The following is a 23,291-nucleotide window of genomic DNA, read 5'->3' on the forward strand; positions in this document are numbered from 1 at the left end:
TCCTTGGGCTCAAGGTGAGGAGCTCAGACATCATGGGGGTTCAGAGTTGCTGCTCCTTTGCGTCAAAAATAGCCAGCTGAGATGGTTCAAGCATCAGGACTTCTCCTGGGTGCCTTCCTCTGGAGGTTTTCTGGGCATGCCCAGCTTGGAGGACACCCTGGAATAGACCCTTCTTAGCCTCCCACCACCACCACCCCCAACTACAGATAAACAGATGGATGGATTCCCCTCCTCTCCTTCCCTTTATTTTCTGTTTCTCTTCACAGACTCCAAATAAAGGCATAAATCTCCCAAAAATAATCTTGAAAAAGACAAAAGCTGACAGACTTCCACTGCGTGCAGAAACCGAAAGAACAAAAAAACATCAAAATAAACAAAACTGTGAGACCATGCGCTTTAATCACATTTAAAAGAACACACTGGGATTGATGCTAAGCCCAGCAGTATGTGTCAGCACAAAATGAAAAACACGCACCATAATGGCATTACTGGCTATTCCCACCCCGAGGATATCTTTAATCTAAAGATAGACTCACATTTTAAGTCTCCCTTGAGACAACATTGACCCACCAATATGTACATGAAAGAATTATTGATTGCCAAAAACTTTTCAGTGAAAAAAAAAACTCCCACGCTGCTATTTCATTGTCACTGACGTGGGACGATCCACAGCCTTTGTTCTGGGCAAAAATGCATTCTGTGGTGCATCTTAACCTTCACAAGTGTGAGCTAGATAGATTTAGCAAGTAGTTTCCAAAGTACATTCTCTCTTTGCGGCTTCATGGGCAGCAGAGCCGCAGCAGAGGGACAGCAACACAAGGGAGGAATTTTGCACCCTTTTTGAGGACACTCAATTTTCCTCATTCAGACTTCTAAAGATTTCTTATAATGCATTTTGAACAAGGACAGTGGATTTTGTCCCTCGACACTGAAATTGTTCGAAGGAGACCGCGAGCACGAAACACCAATAATTCTTCCAACGCGCTTTTGCAAATCCTTATGTTTATAGAAAAAACTAATCTATCCTTAAGTAGAAATGAGTTTTTATGTGCCAAACAATAAAAATGGAATTTAAGACCAGATATGAACAGGAAGGAGCAATCACTGAGTGTCAATCACAGGCAGAAATATTGTATTTGCTTATTTCCTCACCTCACCCAACAAACAGAAGCACACATATCCATTATGTGCTGCCTGCTTTCAACTCTATTTTGCGTCTACTACGAGCATGTTGTCACAATTAAGACGTGAACGTTCTTATAAACAGTTCCAGTCAGTCAGCTGTGTGTCTGGCATGTATTCGATGTTAAGTCACAGAAAAGCTAAACGCAGATCAATGACAATTTGGTAGAGAGGACGGTTGAGTGGAAGTGGGCAGGTAGTGCAGTGCAGGGGCGGAGCGGGGGGGTGGCTTACGGGGCTTAAGCCCGGGTTGTTTTGTCAGAAGCCCGGGGTATTTTGGAGTGTAATTTTTTCATAGCTAGATGCCTGGCTGACAACTGTATAAAACAAAAAGTACACACAATATTCGAAGCACATAGTGCACACTGTGGGAATTTACGACTGTGCGTGAATCCCCCCCTGATATTGGTATGATCCAAGCTCAGGCACTAAGCGACTGAGCGAGGGGGCGGGGCAGCTGCTGCCCGTGAGTGCGCTGTTGGAGAGACGGAGCCAGCCATACTAAGGAGAGCTTAAGTTTGAGCAGGTACCAAAGCAAATCATTCGTACCGTACAAATAATGTAAATATGACGGTGCATCACGAAAGATTGATATGAAACTGATCACTTGACCAATATTACGTTACTTGCTCTTCAAGTGAATCAACAAATGGCAAAATGAAAAGCCGAACAAATGCTATTTTTTTTAGAGTCTTAGCTTACGTGTGTTTATTTCATATTTTCAGTTCTTACCCTCCCCGACTAAATCGGTTTCAGTTATGTACTGAAACATAAGAATGGACATTCGAGGGTTCTTTCAAAGAAAAAACTCAGGTAAATGTTATTTTATATATTATGCTTTGTATGTTGTTCAGTATATTTCTATGCAAAACAAGAGGGATTTCAGTACACAGCAGGATATTCACATTTGTAACCAGATATTTACATACACTTTAGGGAGAAAACATAAAACATTTTTACTGTACAACATCAATTTAGAGTAAATTTTTGTTTTAGATAAATATTGAAATATATTTTGAATTAGTTAAATTTCAGAATAAAGAGAGACAGAGCTATTTTTATCACTTTCATCAAATTTAGGAGTACATGTACACTAAATTTATTGTTAATTAATAAGAAAACTCCAGACGATTCCATTCTGAGCTGAAGAAGCTTCTGATAGGTTAGTAGAGTGCATGTGAGTAAATTGGTGGCACACCTGTGGATGCATATAAGGCAAAACACAGAGCCTGTTTCTTTAACATGGGAAAATCAAGAGATATCAACCAAAACACCAGGAAAAGAACTGTGGAGCTCCATAAATGTGGCTCAAGTTTGAATACAATTTGGTGCCATTTGCAATTAAGAAATACAGATAGTTTCTCTCTTTACTCTTAAAGTTAACAAATATGTTTTTTATATTTATCAATCTAAAAAAATAAACATTTAGTCTGATTTGATGTTACAATTAAAAAAGTGTTTTTATCTGAAGAGTAAATATCTGGTTTCAACTGTATATTTGATGATTGTCAGCACAGAGAGGGAGAGAGAGGAGAACGAGGACAGAACAGATGAACAAGAGCAGGTGAGACACACATGTTAGTCAAATGGTTGTTTACCAAAAGTATCACCGTATCATAGGTACTCATGTATCTCGTACCTAGTGTTTCTTTTTAGGTTTGTTATTTTTCAAATTCTGTATTTATTAAGTTCTGCAGGCTTGTTTGCACAACAAGGCTAAATAATTATATAAACTTTTCTCAATCTAAATAGTGGACTTTGGTAGAATTAAAAAAATAAATGTAGTGCAGGTCTATGATGATTTTTAGTGCTATCATCTAGTTCTGATTCTGGTTCTGTCTTGGTTAAGTCCTCAGTAGTCCTGATTTTGAACTGTTGTAGTCCTGTTTTAATTCTGGATCAGTTCTGGGTCTGGTTGAATTGGGGTTTAGTCCTCGTGTCTTGATACAGCCCTGACCTTGTTCTGCCTTGCTGCTTAATTAAAAAACTAGTTTAAGGTGTCCTGCACATGTGATATATATTTTTCCCTATATGAAGTCATTCTTTTTTGAACAGAGCCTATTAGTCTTTCAGTCATTTCTACACCCCCCCCCCCAAAAAAAAAAAAAAAAAAAAATCCCACATGCATACTACTCTTTGGGCTAAGCCCCGGGTGTTTCAAATGTCTGGCTCCGCCTCTGGTGCAGTGCCCTGTATGCTCAGATGACCTTCATAGCCACTTATTCAGTAAGTGGAGCACCATCAGCTCATAAGTGGTAAGAGGTCAAACCCAGCTATCACGCTACATTTGCAAAGCGCAATAAACAGCAAGTGTTGAATTGTGACAAATGGATCTAAAAAAATCTCATAGTCACATTTCGAATGTAATGACATATTCACTTCTTTTTCAACAAAGTGATATAAACCTGGGGGAAAACAGACTCCTTTGATCTCAAATAAAAAGAAGCTGACCAACAGTTTTGAGAGGATACGCACACAATCAACTGGAGGACAGAGGACGATGGATAGAGGTGTTAATGTTTGTGTGATTTGAGTGTTATTAAGCTTGTTTCCTTAGGTGTTCTGTTAAATAAGAGTAGAGAGGTCTTTAGCTTAGCATACAGGCTGGTACAGCAACCTCAGCTCTGTCCAAATGCAACAAATGTTTGAACAGTGCCTCTAAAACTCTGTAAGTAACATGCTATTTCTTGGTTGTGTGAAACCATCATGATGTGGTTGTGTGCTGGATTGAGTCAAGGACTGGGCGGGACAACTTCTTGGAGTCACTGTATGATGACTTCAGGAGTCTCGCTGCTGGCTGTAGCTTTATATTAACTTTGAAGAAAGTGTAATTCTCTGGAGTTAAGGAGCTCAAACTATCAATCTGTCCCTGCAAATGACCTAAAATTTTCTTGACACAGCAGCCTTGTTGACCCATAAGCATGTCTCCATCGTGGAAAGGTTGGTGCTGTTTTGTAACTTTCCTCATTGTGCATGAAACATAAAATCAAATCGAAAACTACAAAAAAAGGTCCAAAATTTTTAACAGAGACAAACTGTAAGTGCCAAAAAATCAGAGCAAAAGATTTTATTTATTCTTCACATTTTAAACAACTTAATCAGTTCACAAAAAGTGATGTCCATGCTGGTTTGATTATTCATTTCATTAGTTTTGATAAATGTGCTACTGTGCAGAAGCACAACTTATCATCGTCTCACATCTAGTACAGAAAGCCAAACAAATGATTTGTTTAAGGCCAGCGCTAAACATACTGATAACGGGTGCTGATGGCACTGGGGAGATTTGATATTATTTGACAACACGGGCTAATATTAGTTCAAGCAATACACTTGACACTGTAGGACATCAGCGGCAGGGACATTCTGATAAATACAATAACAGCATAATGGGAAGCGATTTCCATATCTTCTAAAGCACTCGGCTGACGCTCAACGTTTCACCTTTTCGTTCACTCAAAAGTCAGCATAAAACCAACAGAATCATCTTGAACACGTGAGAACGCCAGACTCACGAAGACGAAAGTGCCAGAAGGGCCTTCTTACTTCACCTTCAAGGTGTCAGGATGGATGCTGACCAGATAAGAAACTAAACCTCCCAAACACAGCGAAAGGCCCCGCTTTGACATGGTAATCAATTTAACAGCCCAGACATGGAAGCTCTTAATGACCCTTTAGATCAAAGAAAGACCGGACAAAGAAGAGAAGAAATGCTCTTCCTCTTCCTTGGGACAAAGACCGATATTTCATTCAGAAAAGGCTAAAATCAATTTCACTCCTGAGCAGATTTAAAACTAAAAATGATCTTCAGTCTTATTTTTTTTTAAATTTCCCCTCATAACTAACTAACTTTTAATAAATACTTTATTATTCATTGTTATAATTTTAAACAATTGGTTTGTAGCTGGAATAGACTTCACCCTCCCCGCAACCCTGAATTGTATACGTGGAAGAGAATGGATGGATGCATATATGTATATTAGAGGCATTCTTTTTCATGCTTTCATATTCAAATTAACAAGCAATACTTAATAACCATAAAAATATGTCATTTTTGGAATCAGTTGAACCCAAACATCAAGAATTTAAACTGATGCTCAGTAGGACTGTGTTTCCATGTGTCAGGCAGCAGGAGACTGCACATGTCAGATGCATTATCTGACTGGAAACACTCACACATGGACTCAGTCGGACATTCTGATATTACACAGACTTTGTACTGGAGAGCAGACGGGTTAAAGTCTTTTTAGTGTCCAGTCTGACGGATTTGGACATCTCACATCCTGACAACACGCATTTGATCTCTTTTCTACTATCCTATTTTCATCGGCTGAGTGATTTGGAAACAGTCTTTTAAGACATATGTCTTCAAGGAGCCAAACGGCACTTGCAAAACAGCACCGGTAGCTTGATAAATAGATTATGCAAGTCATTTGATCAATACATCTGCTGTTTGTGACCTTGGTGACACTCTTAAAGGCATCAAAGCCCCGGGCATCAACATTAGACAGCGGTAACGCCAGAAATGCATGCATACAAATTGTGCACAGAGAGACAAGGAGAAACGGCAAAAGAGCAATCCCTCGCTCTGCTTGGCACAGAATTGGTTCTTTCTACATCATTACCAAACCGTTAACTGGAAATCTGAAACAGGTTTACGCCAGTGTGCTCCATGTCAGGGTCCTGGGAACCCTACTAGAAGTAAGCCATAAGGACTATACTATTGATATAACAGCCTCAGGGAAGAGGAGCAACAACAAGCCTTATATAGCTTTGAATGAGGGGTTGAAGGGGATGCTGTATGCAAACAGCACTGTGCATGTGTGTGTTAGAGAGGAGGGAGGATCGTGAGTGCGTGTAAGCTACAGGAAAGCAGATGGAGTGTAAGAGATACTGTTGCTTGAGGGTGGTGCCAGTGGCATGTTGACACAGGTAGGCAGTAAATGATAGGTGTTTTGTGCTCCATTGACTCTTACTAGCAAGGGAATTGAATAGGGGACGTGGTAGGAAGGTCTTGGCTCTGCAGAGTGTTTAAGGTGGTAAAACAACGTAAATACACCTGCACACCCACACTTTTCTTCACACACACACACACACACACACACACACACACACACACACACACACACACACACACACACACATACAGGATGACAGATGGGAACGGGTGAGTGAAGCACGCAGGGATGTAGGTTAAGGCACTCGAAAGACTCGTAATCCATGGGGACTTTGCAGGGGTGAAGTTAAAGCAACAGAGGCAGAATGGAGACAATAGTGAAGCTGGGTTTGATTCTCAAGAGTGGTGCCCAGTGTTGGCATTTGTTCCATCAGCCTTTAGCGATGCTTCATCTTTGCAACTGGCATATGGTGGTAAAGCAGAATAAACAGCAACAAGCTGCAGGGTTTTTGCTCTCTTCTGGCGTGTCTAACATCTCTTAGACTAGTTTGAAAAAGGTGCTTTAGACGAGGATGCAGTGGTGCCTCTCTCGGCACGGCAGTGATGATTGTGACTTTTGATTGCTCACTTCACAGCTCTGCTACAATCCCGTGACACTCAAGAAAAACTTTTTTTATTTCATTTTGGATTTACTTAAAAAGTTATGTCAACGTGTTTTATACACCTGTGTTAGGAGTCATTTGTGTTATTTAAGGAAAATATTGTGTGGTTAACTCAGTGGCTTTTCATTGAGTTGTTTCAATATTTTAAGATAAACTGCAGTCAGTTTCTTAGGAGTGACTTTTTTAGTGCACAATATTTAGTTGAAATAACACAAATGACTAAAGTAAAACTTCCTTAGTATATTATTTTAAACCAACAATGGTGAGATGTGACTTTTAGAGAAAAGCCACTCAGTCCAAATTATAACTTTTGATTAAACGATCTCAACTCAAATCTGAAAACCCACATCCCACAATTATTTTCATTATTAGGCATGATTGTTAAACACAAAAGTATGTGTCAAGAATTAACCTTCATGCGTTAGCTAGGCCAGAAGGTGCTCATGACTAAGCAAACCAGCTATGCCAACTTCATCTGCATATTGCGTGACTGGATTTAAATCTGGGAAAAGCTGAAGTGAACTTTAACACAGACTGTTTTTTACTAAACAACAGGTTTGGAGGTCAAGTATCTCTGTTATTTAGATTTGATGAGCTGTAGTAGTGTAATCATATTAAGCTGCTTCCAGGTAAGGGATCATAGGTGAACCAAGGCTGCTTCTTGACAAGTGGGAAATATAGGAAACTGACTATAAGTGAAATAAGGACCAAAAGATATCCATCCATTCATTTTCTACTGCTTATCCTTTTCACAACCATTCACACTTGGGCAATTTAGAGTTTCCAGTTAACCTATCCCCACAAACTGCATCTCTTTGGACTGTGGGAGGAAGGCGGAGTACCCAGAGTGAACCGACGCAAACATGGGGAGAACATGCAAACTCCAAACATCCCAGCCTGATGCTGGAATTGAACTCAGGACCTTCTTGCTGTGATGCAACAGTGCTAACCACAGTGCTGCCCGACCAAAAGATATATAAAAATGAAAAACAGTCAAAGTTATAACAAAACACACACACATCCAAAAATAACAAAAAATCCAACAAAATAAACTCTGAAAGTACAAAGCTGCTCACTTTCTGGGCAGTTTTTACTTTGAAAGAATAGAACTGCATTTTTTATATATTAATTTAGCTTCTCTGTTCTTTTTAAACATACTTTAAGAAGCTTGCAGTGCAGTACAAACAAATGCACTACTTGCTCTAGTGAAGCCCTTATTTTAATAACTGGCAGAACTGGCAAGCATTTTCTGAAAGTTTAACCTTATGTGACCTTGAAAAAGAGATCAGAGGTCCAAAGTAACGTAAAGTTAACTAAATTATTTAGACTCACCATATATCATCTCCTACATCCCTAGATGTTGTCAGTGCCAACAACAGCAGTAGGAAACATACTTTCATAGGTCTGTGTAGCATTATTATCACTTTGACCTTCAGACCGATATGTTGACTTTGAGGTCAAATGCGTTTTGATATTTTAATCAATATATGGCACTTTGACAATATAGAGCACACTTGCGATTTTCCATTCGGTGGTAGCACGTCGTACCAGGTACCATTTTTAACATCTGCTTGGACGAAGTTCCAAGCGATCTGAGATTATGCGTAAATGTGACATCAGCAGACTGCATGCATCTGATTGGCCAGTCAGTGGTGTCACTTGATGAGACACCTTCGCAAAAATGAAAATCGCCATTTTTGAAACCCGGCAATGAGGGGAAAGGCTCCACACAAACCAACAGCATGCTCCCCGAGTCTGACAAAAAACCATAAACCAAGCAGCAGGTGTACCGTCCCCTCAAAGTCCTCTCCTGTTGTGTTGTGTTTCAGAGACACACAAATGACAAACAAAGGAAAAGTATGGTAATTTGAGAGTTTAAACTAGTCTCACTATTGCCATGACCAGATGAGCTGTGTCATGACACTGATAAAGACACCTTGCAAATATCTATGAGATCATTGATGACCTAGAATGAGAAGGTGCTGTTTGTTCAGGTTTCAGTACAGAGCCACCACTCATCTGATGTCCTCTCCCTGGTCTCTATAAATTCTTTCAGGTATTCATTTTCTGTTTAACTCACTGCTGGCTGTTCAAAGTGCAGCATAAGTGAACAATGAAAGTGTTCATCAACAAATATCAGTTTCTGTTTTGAATGAGGCAAATGTGTTAATTCGCATCTCACTGGGTTTAGGGAGTTGCTTAGCGACAGAGCACTGATTGCATTTGACCACTCGTTTTGTTCACGTGACTCTCAAGAGTAAAAAAACATGTGCAATATATGATGGTAAAGATTGTATATGGGTTTTATTGATAGTCTTTCTGGCTTTCAGTTCATGAAAAAGCCAAAAAGCTCACAGCCAGATACTGTTTGCAAAAAGCTCTGCCGGTGGCAAACACATTTAATCAGCGCATGTCACATCGTATTAAAATGAATGCTGGGAAAGTGCGCTATGCTTAACAAAGAACAAACATTAAACAGATGGTACAGAATAAAAATGGAATATGAAATAAGCTAAACTTTACAAACACTATGAAAGGATGAAAATAGACACATTTTAAACCAATTAAAATTTCCACAGAAGAATTAAAAATGCTTTTCAGCCATTCCAACATGGTCACTGGACCACCGGGATTCCAATTTAAAGCTCAATAAAGTCACATTTAACACACTCAAAAAAGAAAAATGCAGTATTTACAGTCACACACTCTAAGAAGCAGACTGAGGTCATAACAACAGTCAGTCTCAGGATAACTCTCCCCAAGATACTACAAGTCTGTATGAAAAAGCACGCTAAGAAAGGTCAGCCATAACTCTGCTATCAAAAACTAGCTTTCAGATACAGTAATGGCAGGCAGCACACAGCTTGCTTCCCCATTCGCTGTAAATGAAAGGGATTTAAGAGCAGTATTGACACAGGTCATTGATATAGACCGGGCAGGGCGTTATCATTCTGCCTAGGCTTCTTCCCAGTGTGTTCAAAAGACACTGGGCATGGTGTTATACGTCTCCCAGAAATATATAACTTCAGATTAATATGGAGCAGCATAGAAATGAGACATTTATGCAAACAGTGGTCTGTATACAATAGTAATAATAGATTCTCTGTGCTTCCTTTCTTTCATGTACACAAAAGGGAGATAGGCAAAGAACCCCCAGTCCAACCCCCCAGCCCTACACACACACATCCACACATATATACAATATATTTATATGTCTTTCTTTACAATTAACTTATAGCTTTCCCTCTCACCCTCTTTCTCACAAGTGAAAATTAAAAGAAAACAACCCACTGTACATAAATAAAATGTGTAGTTTACTCTTACTGGATTAAGGCTACCAGATAAATATTTGACCTTGACCTACAGCAGCTAGGCTCAGTTTAGACTTTGCAAAGTTACAGTCAGCCTTCATCATAAAAACATAGAGACTATTAAATGGAGGATTTGGACACATATCCACTAGCCATTGTGGTGTGTTTGTGTTTCTGTATTTGTGGGATTACACGTTTGCCTAAAACAACAAATCCACGCTCATATCCCGACTCTTTTTGTGTCCAGACCTGAGTGGCCACTTATGTAAATGTGGGTGAACAAAACAATAGAAAAGCACCCGAGCAGTACATCCCCGCAGTGTAGCCTAACTCGCAGTTTACTACAAACAGTGTCAACATTATGAGTCAACACGAGCTTCTTGTTATGCTAATGGAAGATACATGTCACAGTGGATATGCAGCATGCATGATTGGACAAACACAAGTCCAACAGATGTGTGTTACCCTTGTTTGTTGAGACGCTTGTTACGGTGATGAGCTGGTGACTCTAGAGATTTCCCAAGGTTAGAGGAATCAGACACCAAAACAAATCCGGCAGCAGCGTTATCTTGGCAACAGGAGCGCGCAACGATGGACGAAACATGTTTTAAACATACGAGTTGAGGGATTTGTACAGTCTGGGAATCCAAATAAAATCCTGCTTATTATAATATAGCTAAAAGGCCATTTCCCAGGTATTATTCACCCATACATATTAATTACTTTGGCTCATTAGAGTTTACATCTCTGTACCGTGACTTATCACTTCATGATATCATGTAAACACTGGTGTAGCTCTTCCTAGCCCTACCTTGAGCAGAGACGTTATTATCCAGAATAACAGAATAACAACCGTGTGGATGTGCAGGGCTTTATAAATGAAGCTGGATGGCAAAAGTCAAAAGTCGTCCTGATAAGTAGGGCTTTTGTACACGTGCAACCCTTGTGCTTATTTAATCATTTAATTATTATATAATTAATTAACAATTATATTTAATCATGCAGTATCACATTCAAGGACGCTCTTGGAAGGAAAGATCTGAAACGGGATTTCCAGAGTGTATCACGCAACATTTCAATTTCAATTTTATTTATACAGGTAGAACCTACAATAACACAACAGAGAAAACCCCAACAATCATATGACTCCCTGTAAGCAAGGGCTTTGGCGACAGTGGGAAGGAAAAACTCCCTTTTACAAGGAAGGAACCTCCAGCAGCAGAACCAGGCTCGGGGGGGGGGGGGTCCATCTACCACAACGGGTTAGGATGAGAACTTATACATGCGTGTGCACTTACACTCAACATCACTTGAATGGAAATACACATGTATATTACACATAGTGGTAGTGTTGTGTGTTATTTTTAATTTGACATATTTATAAGGTGTACATTTATTCAGTCTATAATCTTATATAGGGCTGTTCGATATAACGATTTATATCGGATGACGATATAAAAACGTCTATCGTTTGTTTCGTGGTGTCGCAAAATAAACTGTTTACGGCAATATTTTTTCATTGTTTTGATGGTCACTGTAGTGGCTATATTAATTTCTTAAAGTTCTCTCTTTCTCTTATATTTAATATAACCACACTACTGACGGACAAGCGCCTGTTTTTATGCGTTGTCGTTAGCAACAACAACGGTAAAACCATCGCGTGTCCGCTTGTTTATTTTCCATATACACCTTTCACAATAAAGCTCAAGATCCTGTTGAGACTTTTCAAAATAAACTGAATCACGTGAACGAGTATGCAGAGAGTTTACAGATGAGAAGCAAAAAAGAGCCGTCAGTTGCTAAAAAATAAACCTTAGACTCAAACGTTAGAACAGGCTTTTCCCTGCAGCACGTCGCGTAATAAATGCTCACAAAGAAAACGGCGGCCGTTACAACTTATGTCTAAAAATTTATCGTTTCATGCATCGGTTAAAACACCCGACTCCACGTACAAAATTTTTGTGATTTATATCGTTATCGGGAGGCTAGATGTCTTATATCGGGATATGAGATTTTGGTCATATCGCACAGCCCTAATCTTATATTGTTTAGGAAGCAGCATACAGCATTATTTCAATGGGTGAAACATTTGATTTTTTTAAAGACATTATATGCATTCAAATTGCCAAAGTTATTATAATGGAAGGCAGACAAGAATGTCCTCCGAGGCATGTGTGAAACATCGGAGATGGAGCAAAGGGGCAGATTGCATAGCTCTGTGTTCAGTGCCCCAGCAGGGGGTTTGAATTATTGCACACTACAATTTAAGGCAAAAAAAAAGAAAAGAAAAGAGGATGGCATTAAAAAAAACAAACAGAAACCTGCCAGACATGATTTTATGTACTTACTGCCTTCGCCTCTTTTTCCCACCATATTGTCTTCATTATTATCCCATTATTTCTTGGCATGAGCTGTGCCCCTAGCATGCCTCAGAACCACATTGGGCCAGACTTATTAAATCTCTCTCCTCCATCTTTGGCTCTTCACGCCGCATCTAATTTTTCCTTTTCTTTCACCTATTAGTGTTATGTTGCAAAGACATGATGTACAGGAAGAACCTGAGGAATGACTGACCTTGAGCTACCACAACACGATTGCCTTGTTCAATATCAATTTTAGCCTAAGAGCTCTATAGTAAGCTTAGGGTATCCCTGATGTACCGTTACACTTTATGGGCATTGTTAATAAGTCATGACCGAATAATTAAAGCAAGGTGAAAAAAAATATTTTCCTGTTTTTCACAGGATTCTATGCAGTCCTGTGAAAAACTAAGTGCAGCTTGAAGAAGCACCTTTAGTAGCAATTAGCTAAGTTAATCATTTTTTGAATGACTTAATCAGTCTCACACATGGCTCTTGAGAAATTTTGGCCATCTCTTCTTCACAAGATTGCTTCATTGAGGCTTGTGGGTATTTATTTATGCACAGTTCTCTTAAGGTCAACCACAGCGTTTTGGTCAGGCTGAGGTCCACACTTTGACTGTTGCAACACCTTCATTCTTTGATTTTTAGCCATTCTGTTGTAGAGTTTCTGCTGTGCTTGGATCATTATCCTATTTTATGACCTAACTACGATCGTCGCTTTAGACTGTTTGACAGATAGGTCGACCCAATAACTGCAAGGTGCTCAGGTCATATGGCTGCAAACCAAATGCAAGACCAACCCTCAATGACTACCTTTGACATTTTGGTATGAGGCGTTTTTGCTGCTTGCTGGTTTTCAACAAACAGGTTGCTGTGTATTGTGGCCACACGTCTCCACTTTGGTCTTGTCTGCTCGTCTCGTCATTGTTTTTGTGGTTTGTTCAGATGCAACTTTGCACACATGAGCTGTACTTCAAAACAAGCCTTACTTGTTCAGTCTTTTTTTCTCATTGCACTCTCATGAACTTTTAACATGGTGGCTGACGCCTGTAGCACTTGGGTTCTTCTAAGCGCTGCATGGCCTGACCTTGGGTTGAATTAAATGGGACATCAAGTTCTAGGAAGACTGCTTCATTCAACACACACCTGAATCGTACAGACCAGTAAACTACCACAACTTGTGCTTTTACAGAGGCGCTCACACTAGTTGATGATCGATTATTCAAGTGCTTTTGATCAGCCTCCTCTTTCCTGTGGAAGCAGTAAACCTGTACTTGGTTGAGTTCAGCGGACTGCACAGACTCCCGTGTAAACTTTATATACATATTTAACAGTTTTTCACTCAGTTGCATTATAATGCCGCTGAGCTGCACTAGCCGAGTTTATTATTCTCATATTCAGCCCATGAGCCCTAATTCCTGGGGGAGCTCACATATTATGCAGAACAATGTGCAGCGAATAAACCAGCTTTAGTGTTGAAGGAGTAAAAATGAGGAAGTCTTGTGTGCATTTATTTTAGCCCCAAATTGCCCCCACCCACCTTTAAATATCTTCTGCGTGTTAATAATATTAACTAGAACATACAGTCTGTGTTTGTGTGCGCATGAGGTGATACATTAAACGCATTCCTGGATGATTCATCACACACACACACCAACTTGCTTCCAACAGTTCTTTTCCTCTCCATGTGCAGACTACAGATAAAACATTTCCCACCAGCCGTTCACTCAAATGCCATAGCCTTAAGTGTCCTTTAGTCTCCTCTAACCGCTTCAGTACATATGTTCTTCCATTCACTGCTGCACTGATAAAACAAAGAAGCCATAAATAAAGACATTTTTACGGTAGGAAAAAAAATCACACACCTCATTCGATTCCATTTACATTTTTAAAAATAGATGAATATTCATCTGTTTGGAGCTGAGCATCTCATGCCGATGCTAAGAGAGTGACAGCATATATGTGGGTGTGTGCAACAAAGGAGGGCAAGATTAACGTGTGAAAAATACAAAAGCAGACACGCACGAGTGTGACCATACTCACGGCTCCAGCAAGAGCCACAATTTTTCTCCAGTATAACTGGATCAGACAGTTGATCTTTAGACTCTTAGGTCAGGCTCCGATACAATCAGCCACGGGGGATACAGTGTAAAGGAGAGTTGGCTGTCTGTGGAAAAGCATGAGAATTGGGACAGCATAATACAAAGGACTCTGGGGTGGTAAAATGATATTATAATGATAGCAGGCTAAACTGGTGCTGGTGGGACAATAAAGAAAGGCCCTATCTAATGGGAATGGATGAATAAGCCATGAAGCCAGGCAGCAAAAGCACTGGTCTGTGATAATGTAGCCTCGCCATGGTAAATCTCCAATACACACGTACACACAGGCACGCACACACTAACACAAGCATACAAATTCTTATCAAAATCAAATCTCAAACTGTGCTCTAGAACTGGGTCAGAGAGTGCCTCTCCTACTGAGTGCATAAAGTTTTAGTGATAACAAGAAGTGCAAAAGGGGAACTACAGTGTGAGAGACTGAGAGGGCAACAGAACAAGAGCAAGGGCCAAACTATTGCTGAAATAACAGTATGAAGACTCTGTCACTAATTGGGCAATTGCATGTTTATGCAATAATCATCTTTCTTCCTCTGTGTATATATAACATGCATTATTGAGAGACCTCTGCAGCACTGACATCTTTGCAGCTCCTCTTGTACAGTGGCTTCATTGTTCATCCCTGCTGAAACCAGGCTACATACAATCTGTCTGAGATGAACTTTACACTGAAGGGACAAACAAGTACAGCTAGTAGTTACTTAGCAATTGTTATCCAGTTATTTTTTCAAATTAAATGTCTACAGAGCTTGCAGAGATGTGATAGAGCGAGAATACAAGCCGACGAATGTGTCCACTGAGTCCGAACGAACAAGGCTAAACGCCCAATGGCATTTCACGGATAAACCGCCGGTAAACAGCTCACCATGTAGTAATTTTACATGGTGAGCTGTTCTGATAAATATCAGAGGTATGCAATCAATGCATCTCTGTTTGCAATCAGCAGGTAATTAAGAACTCAAACATGATGGTGATTAGTTATTGTAGTGGCTCCACATTCTGTGTGGGTAAAGGTCATAAAGGAATCTGGCAGTCAGTTCAAGAAAACAATACCGGTATTTCTTTTGGTTGTAACCCAAAACCGAGCAACAACTGAGTATAAATGACACGTGACGTAACACTGGATGTTCGTGAGCCAGACGGAAACCGAGGGCGCATATTAAAATGTGCTAAAAATTTCTCTGCAGTGCCTGAATGTGCAAATAAGCTGCTAAAACTAATAACTAACACATTGCCTAAATGCACACGGTGGTAATTTGTCAATATTGTGTTTACAGCTTGTTCTGCCGCCTCTAAGTGGCAAAAACATTACTGCATCCCGCATTGCGCAGCGAACATACATTATGGAAAATGAACAAGCATGCCAAGAATTCGACAAATGCATCTTAAAACACTGGATATAATGCCGTTCGTGTTTCACAGCAAGCGGTGCGGGCTGTGAGGAGTTATGTGAGTTTTCAGAGGTATAACCTCAGGCAGGAAAACGCAAGCCGTGCTGCTTTGATGCAATATAGATTGAAAGACAAATACACATGACCAGGCAGCCATGTGCACACGACGGCATACAGATATCTCATGACCCTTGTTTTCAGCTTCCAAACTCTAGCCTTGATTACCTCTATTTCCATCTTCTTCTAAGAATACCAAAGAGATGGAAACCTTGAGAGAAGATATTTAACATGAGGTTGTTTTAAAAAGAAATCTTTTCAGATAGATGTTGCAGGTGGGTTACAAAAATTACCACCAGGCAAACTAGAGCGGGATTTATGTGCCGAGCAACCTATGTCATCAATAATTCCCTTTAAACAGAAACTTTGATTAATAAAAGGTGCAAACTTCAAACTCTAACTACCTTTTCTGGTGTTGTTTGCCCAACTGTGTTTTCTTTAAAGACATGTGCGAGCGTGCGTCTGTCTGTACGCCGCTGAGTGTCTGATGGGCCTCTGTATGTGTTTCCTTTTTGGTCATTTTGAGAGGCTGCAGGAAGGGAAGATTTTTCTCATCATCACTTCAGCGGCTTCTGGTGTCAACAAAAAGAGAAAGATCTTCACACGGGCCGAGTCCTCGTATCCAACAGGCGCGCTCATTCGACACGAAGCTGACAGGAAGTTTCATAAATAAAGAAAAAAAAAAAGAAGGAAAAAGTGACCTAAATCAAACCGGTTGCACCTTACGGAAAAACAAAAACAATCCGTGACAAACATCCTAACCAGCCGCACATGAAAGCGAGCGTGAGACCTGAGAGAGGAGCCGGGATGCAAAGAATTTGTGGGAATGAGGAGCGAGCTCTGAGGTGGACAGCCTTGTAACAGAGTGAACCTGGGCAAAAAAAACCAACAATTTCAGCTCCACATGCATTATGCTCAGCACCAATATAAACCCAGAGCTTATGAAGCGAAGTTGGTCAAAGTCATGTTGGTTTTGAGACTCACTGAAGGGAATCAATCCTTGACTCGTCGAGATAAAGCGCTCCCTTTTTCTCTCCTCCGAGCGAAGCAGCTCAAATTAACTGACTTTCTGCAACAACCGACTGAGTGGGCATTAGGACGCCGTTTAAATGAAGCATCTGTTTCCTGTAATGGGCAGAATGAATCGCGTTCCTGCCTCACATCAGTGTCGCAGACTTCGTGCCCCGCTCTGTGAATCACAGACTCTTCACCAGGTCAAACAGCCCAGGATGAATCATGCATACTCACGAAAAGCTCCTCATCTCTGAAATGTTTTCTCGCTGCATGAACCAACATGCAAACAGCATATCAAATAAAAGGCGTGTCAGTGTAACACCTCTGGGCTCCAACGCCACACCAGCAACAGCTCTTTGGGACATAATGACTCCATGTGTGCGTTTCTGTAGGAAACATTTTTAATGTGGTAACAGACATTGTTTAGTGCGCCACAAGTTTACTTTAAGCTACTTAAAAATGGAATGAATACTTGGATTGTTCTTGTCAAGCAGAACACTGTATTACAGTACAGTGTGCTGTGTGCTTTTGCTTGCCGAGTTATTTGGCTTGAAAGCATGCTGGTTAGTGTATTTACATCGTTCAGCGAAAGGTTTTCTGAAGTTTCACCTAAGAAGAAATTACCAAAACCCTGAAAAAGTCAAATTAACCCCTAACACAAAAGAAAAAAAGGGAAAGCAAAGATGAAAGTAAAAAAAAAATCAATATGATTTGTGTGCAGAACTGTTTTCTGACCCCTTTTCAGAGTCTCGGGCAACGCCACCTCAGAGAATATAGCTGAACAAGCTGAATTCAGCTTGTGCAGGTGGATAAAGGTGTAGCAGCAGTGATAAAGATAGCACAGTAACAGCAGGCCTTGAATAGGCAGGCCATTGTTGATTTTGGATTTTTTTAAAAATGCTTTGTGGTGGCTTCATGTTATCCTCAGAAATAAAACCCACTATGCCAAACAGAAAAAAAAAGAAGAAACCCAACAATGTGGTACAACTACAGAGCAGTGAAATGACAATACTCTGCTGTTCAGAACAACCTGTGCAAAAATGTGTGCATGCACAAACACAAATGCCCACAGACGGAGAAAGGGGGCCCGTAATCTCTCTTCTCTGCAGCTCATATAGTCAATCGTGCAAGATACAATTATACCCTGTGACCTGGGATCACCTACAGGAAATGAAAAGCATAACAAAAGAAATTCGAAAAAAGAAGAAGGAAATAAAAAGAGTAGATTGCCGAAGGGGTGTACTTTCAAACACAACTGTGAGCGTGACGGAAAAGGGAAATTCAGCCTGACAATACAAACAGGAGACGGATTCATCTTAACAGTTAACAGGTGGAGGCAGAGCGTCCTGACTATTAAATCAAACGCACTGGTTGCATAAGAGGAAGAAAAGCCATAAGGCACTGTGCGTGTTCAGCGGACCTTCAGAACAAAAGCGGAATGTGACGGTTTTGTGATCGTGATCCATGGACTCAAGGACGTAGAACAAAGCAAGAACAAATACACGTGTGTGAGCATTTTAGGAAGATACAAATATATCTGCGCACTGACCTACTGGGTTTCACTACTTGGGAACTTGTCTCCGGTTTCCATGGTAACGCTCATGACCTTCACCCTTCTCCATGTATCTTTTGCAATATGGCTTGCACACTCAAGACCACCATCTGTGATTACTTTACCTATCAAAGGACCGTCTTTGTGGGCACTGAAATAACGATTACGTCTGTCCACACACCCACTAGTACTGGTTCAGTCAGAAACAGCCTCATCGTGGTTGTTATAATCAAGACGCGTGTTCAGAGCAGAATCTTTGTTTCAAGCTGGATTTCTGTGGACGTGCTTTGGACTTGAGGCTCCAAAGGTACGGTGGGTCGGTCACAGGTTACTGTGGAAATTAGATGCTTAATCCTAGTCCATGTTTCAAAAGGAGCCACATAAAAGCAGGCATTTCAAATTTAGCTGCTACAAGGCAGTATACCAGATGATGAAATTTATGTTAACAATGTAAAGACTGAACTACAAAATAATTGCCAGCTGTCATATTTGCTACATCTGACATTTAATTAGTGTGCAATTTCCTTTTGTTTGCATTACTTTTTAATGATAATGTATTAGTCTCAATAACTGACAAAAACTCATGTATCAAAAAGGATTCACTTCGCTATGATAGGGTTAAAATGTGCAGCGTCGCTGAGTAACACTTTACTGAGCAACACCTTATAAGTCACCTTCCTTTGCAGAAGTGGTAGCTGGACAGATAAAGCAATGTCAGCAGGAGATTATTATCACCGATCGTCACCGAGTAGTTATTAGCGAGAAAAAAATTTCACTGCTCTGATGGTTTAGAAAAGCCTTGCGACATTCAGCATTAGCGATGGGTCTGTTTATGTGTCTTCACGTGCAATTTCTTCTTTAAATGTCAGCTAAACCTGTGGACATGTTAGCGCTTCAAACTCAGGGCCATGTTGGTAAAGATGAGCAGGTTGGGTTGCGTGTTATTGCAGCAGATGGAACAGAAGAAGCAAAAAATAATTACAAATCCTCCTGTTTTTAATTTGCAAACGTAAAAAAAAATGAATCAAGTGCACAACTGCAATATGTAGGTGTGCAACTGGTGTCCACCTGATCTGAGTGGCATCAGAGATTCCACATTACTCGAGCTCAGTTTCCTGTGAAACCGACACAAAGACTGCATTCAGTTTGCACATCGAGCTAACGCTATCCTCGCTCTGTGCCTGAAACAATCAGCAGATGTTCATTTCAAATGCTCCTTTGTAATCTTCTCCCAAACAGAATATTTAGGTTCCCCTTGGGTGAAATCATCAAACCGAACAGTAAAACGCAATTTTATGGCTTTCAAACTGCGCCAGCTATTTATTTACATATCTCCGCGCTAGCTCTTAATAGTCATGTCAAGCAGTTTGTAAGAAGGGAACAGCATTAATAATGCTCAGGACCAAAGCTTATCTGTTGCTTGCGATGAGACAATGTGCCCCCCTAAAAGGCAAAGAAGCGATCTTCTTTGTGATGAAATTACTGATTATATCCTCACAACCCTTTAAGTAAGCGTGTGCCCTGCAACGTCCACTGACTTTCAGAATCTAATGTTCAAACATAGAAGTGTTATTGGTGTGGGGGAAAGATGCTATATATTTATTCTTACGGACATCACACTGGAATTTCTTGTCATTTTTTCATTTAAAAGCCTCTTAGGAAAAAAAAATCAGTTATTTCCACTTCAATTTTCCACAAAAAAACAAAGATGATTAGAGCACTACTTTATTCTCACTTGCTAACAAATCGTCCCTGAAAAAAAAAGCCCTGGCAACTTTCAGAGCTCTCCTAAAAATTGCTCTTGTGGATGGATTTCCTTTGCCAGCTAAGTTTCAAGAGAAGATGCACACAAGTCTGAGTTTAGGTTTGAGGGTTACGGTCCAGCAGCGAGCGGGACGGAAACATGCCCTTACCTGAGGCTCAAGGTCAGTCGTTCATCTTTTGCCCTCAGAAGATCTCCAACTGAAAATGTGGCACTACCCAGGAAGCTGCTCTGTAAATACAGGACAAAGAAGAAAGAAGCCCGTAAATGAAGTATCAGGTAAAGAGTTAAACAATTAAAAAAAACAACCGAACTCCTCTTTTGGTCGCACCATAGAGGTGATAGCAACAAGCACAAGCCATTTGCCAAGTACAATTCTGAAACTTCTGAAAACAAGTTCCTTTTTTGTCTCCCTTTAATCCGCTTTCTTTCCTTTCTCTGCTCCGACAACATGTGTTTGCTGCAGGCACAGTATGAACACAGGGTGTCAGCACACGAGAACTGGGTCATGGAGAGAGAGGTAGGGGACGAGCCCATCGGTAACGAAGAGAGACGCTCCACATTTCTAGGCTACGCGCACGTTCCCTCCTTCCTTAACAGGAATGGCCAGATACGTGCACGTCTACTCACACCTACAGTCCTGCACCTGCATGTGACACCTTCAACATGAAAACTTGTATAGGAAGGGGGGAGGGCTGCGACTGTGCCAAGGACACAGGCTGCTGCTCCTGCTGCTGCAGAAACCTCTAACATGTAGGTAATTAACAACAGGTACAAAGGTGATTCCCAGCATTTCATCATAATGAGGGAGACACTTTAATTAAAGTATCCGCACACAATCAAGATGCTTTCAGCCCTTTTTTTCTCCCAGAATTTTGCTGTTTATAAATCCTACATTTATACGCTACTGATGGCTCTTCCAAAACTAAAAATAGCAGCATGTAACAGTTTGTGTCTCGCTCCTGTCTGTTCTTACATATTGTTGTCAAAGGCTTTGCCCTGCCTCTGAAGATGAAGAAAGTGAAGTCAGTTTTTTTAAATGAATGCAAAAAAAAGTTTAAAATATACAACATCGTCTGCAGAATTAACTGGAAGAAAACCTGAAATATAATAATAACTGCTATACCAGAAACTATCTCTAGTCGATAGACGGCGGAGAGTAAAAGTGTCAAAAACAGCAGTTCCTCCAATGGCCACTTGAAGCTTCCTGTCACTTCTTAAAGTGCTTAAATTTAAAATGAACATCCTCACTGCATGGTAACTTCCCCTTTCATAACAACTTTCATGTGGGGGTGAAGACAAGACAAGAACTAACAGACTTAAAAACTCCTTTGTCCCACACGCCATCAAACTGTTTAACTCCTCTCTGGAGGGGAGAGGGAGGGGAAACAGGTGGACAAAGGAGGGGGGAACAACTAAGCTGTAGTGCCTCTTCACTTCACTGTGCAATACCTTTTGTGCAATACTTTTGTTAATAGTCAATGGTGCAATAGACCTCAATACTCGAAATGTGCAATTCACTTGTATTTTTATTTTTATTCCTATTTATTCTATTTATCCCCTTCGTATATTTTATTTATATATGTCTCTGTATTTATATATGTGTGTGTGTGTGTGTGTATATATATATATATATATAATATTCTGTAACTCTGTAACTTTTGTTGGTGCTGTGCTTTTGGAAACCGAATTTCCCAGAGGAACCCACCCGAGGGATTAATAAAGTTTTATCTTATCTCTTATCTTATCTTATTTTATTTTTAAAAGTTACCAATTTGTTTACCAAATCATAACAACAGCTTCCTCAAGGCACATTATATTGTAAAGTAAAGACCCAAAAATAATACACAAAAAGAACTCATATGACCCCCATAAGCAAGTGGTTTGGCAACAGTGGAAAAGAAAATCTCCCTCTTAACAGGAAGAAATCTGGCAGAACCAGGCTCAGGGAGGATTGGCCATCAGATTGGTGGGGGAAGAGTACAGTCTAATAAATAGCAATAAGTAAGTTTATCCCTGAGTTTGGTGAGTGAAATTTCACTATTTTAGCTGTATAGTACGTTACTTAGCAACAATTAGACTGTATTTCTGTGCAATGTGTCCATACTGTTTATGAATACTACTTGCTAACAAAGCCTACTATTGACAAACACTACTATCTATTAGCGTCATAAACCATTGAGTGACATCATGGTGGATACATCCATCTTTTATATAGTTTATGATCTATCCGTCCATCAGTCCTGTTTTTAGATGCCCCCGGGTGAGAGGTTGTATATAGATCTACAGTCTACAGGGCTATCACAGTCACACTCCATTTTACACCTATAACCAATTTAGAATCACCAATTAGGCCAAACATGCCCGTCTTTGGACTGTGGAAGGAAGCTGGAGTGCCCACAGACAACTCATCCAGGCATAAGGAGAACATCCAAACTCCACTTAGAAAGGCCCCAGCTGGACGCTACTGTTTGTGATTGAAAGCAGAGGTGGAGAGTAAAACACCACACAGTTTTACACTCCACCTACAAAGAAAAGGTCACAAACAATGCTCTGTCAGCCTGTGGAAATGGGACATTTAAGTCATGACTGGAGTCGCAGCTGATATATGAGAAGCAAAGCTTAATGTTTGAGTTAACACAATTTATAGCACTTCTTTGGTCTTTTAGCTACACTTTCACTTCTAATCATTTTTCCTAACATTGCACTGCTTTTTCTCTCCCTCCCTTTTTGGGTCTCTGCAGTTTCCTATATCAGATTTTTAAAAAAAAGAAAAAAAAAAGGGCATCCTGTCTAGTGACCTTTTCTCTCAATCATTTCCTCCCCGGCATTTTCCTGCTACCCCATACAAATCCCCATATTCTTAAGGCAACACACTGCCCCAGACACATTCTTCTGCCCTATCCAGTCGCAAGATGGAAAACAAATGAATGCAAACACAGTAGAGAAAGGGGAACATACCAAAACACAAGGTCAGTGCAAT

General features: G+C 40.3%; 1 protein-coding gene across 7 annotated transcripts in view; it reads right to left on the reverse strand.

The window, feature by feature from the left end:
* inpp4b (inositol polyphosphate-4-phosphatase type II B) overlaps positions 1–23,291 on the reverse strand; it is a 191,560-nt gene that overhangs the window by 84,661 nt on the left and 83,608 nt on the right. For all 7 annotated transcript variants that reach the window (XM_026171319.1, XM_026171316.1, XM_026171318.1 and 4 more), the window contains one exon: positions 20,460–20,539. In XM_026171319.1, coding sequence (XP_026027104.1) covers positions 20,460–20,539 — 80 coding nt within the window. The remainder of the gene's footprint in view (positions 1–20,459; positions 20,540–23,291) is intronic.

The sequence above is a fragment of the Astatotilapia calliptera genome, chromosome 6, assembly GCF_900246225.1.
Source record: "Astatotilapia calliptera chromosome 6, fAstCal1.2, whole genome shotgun sequence".
Lineage (NCBI taxonomy): Eukaryota > Metazoa > Chordata > Actinopteri > Cichliformes > Cichlidae > Astatotilapia > Astatotilapia calliptera.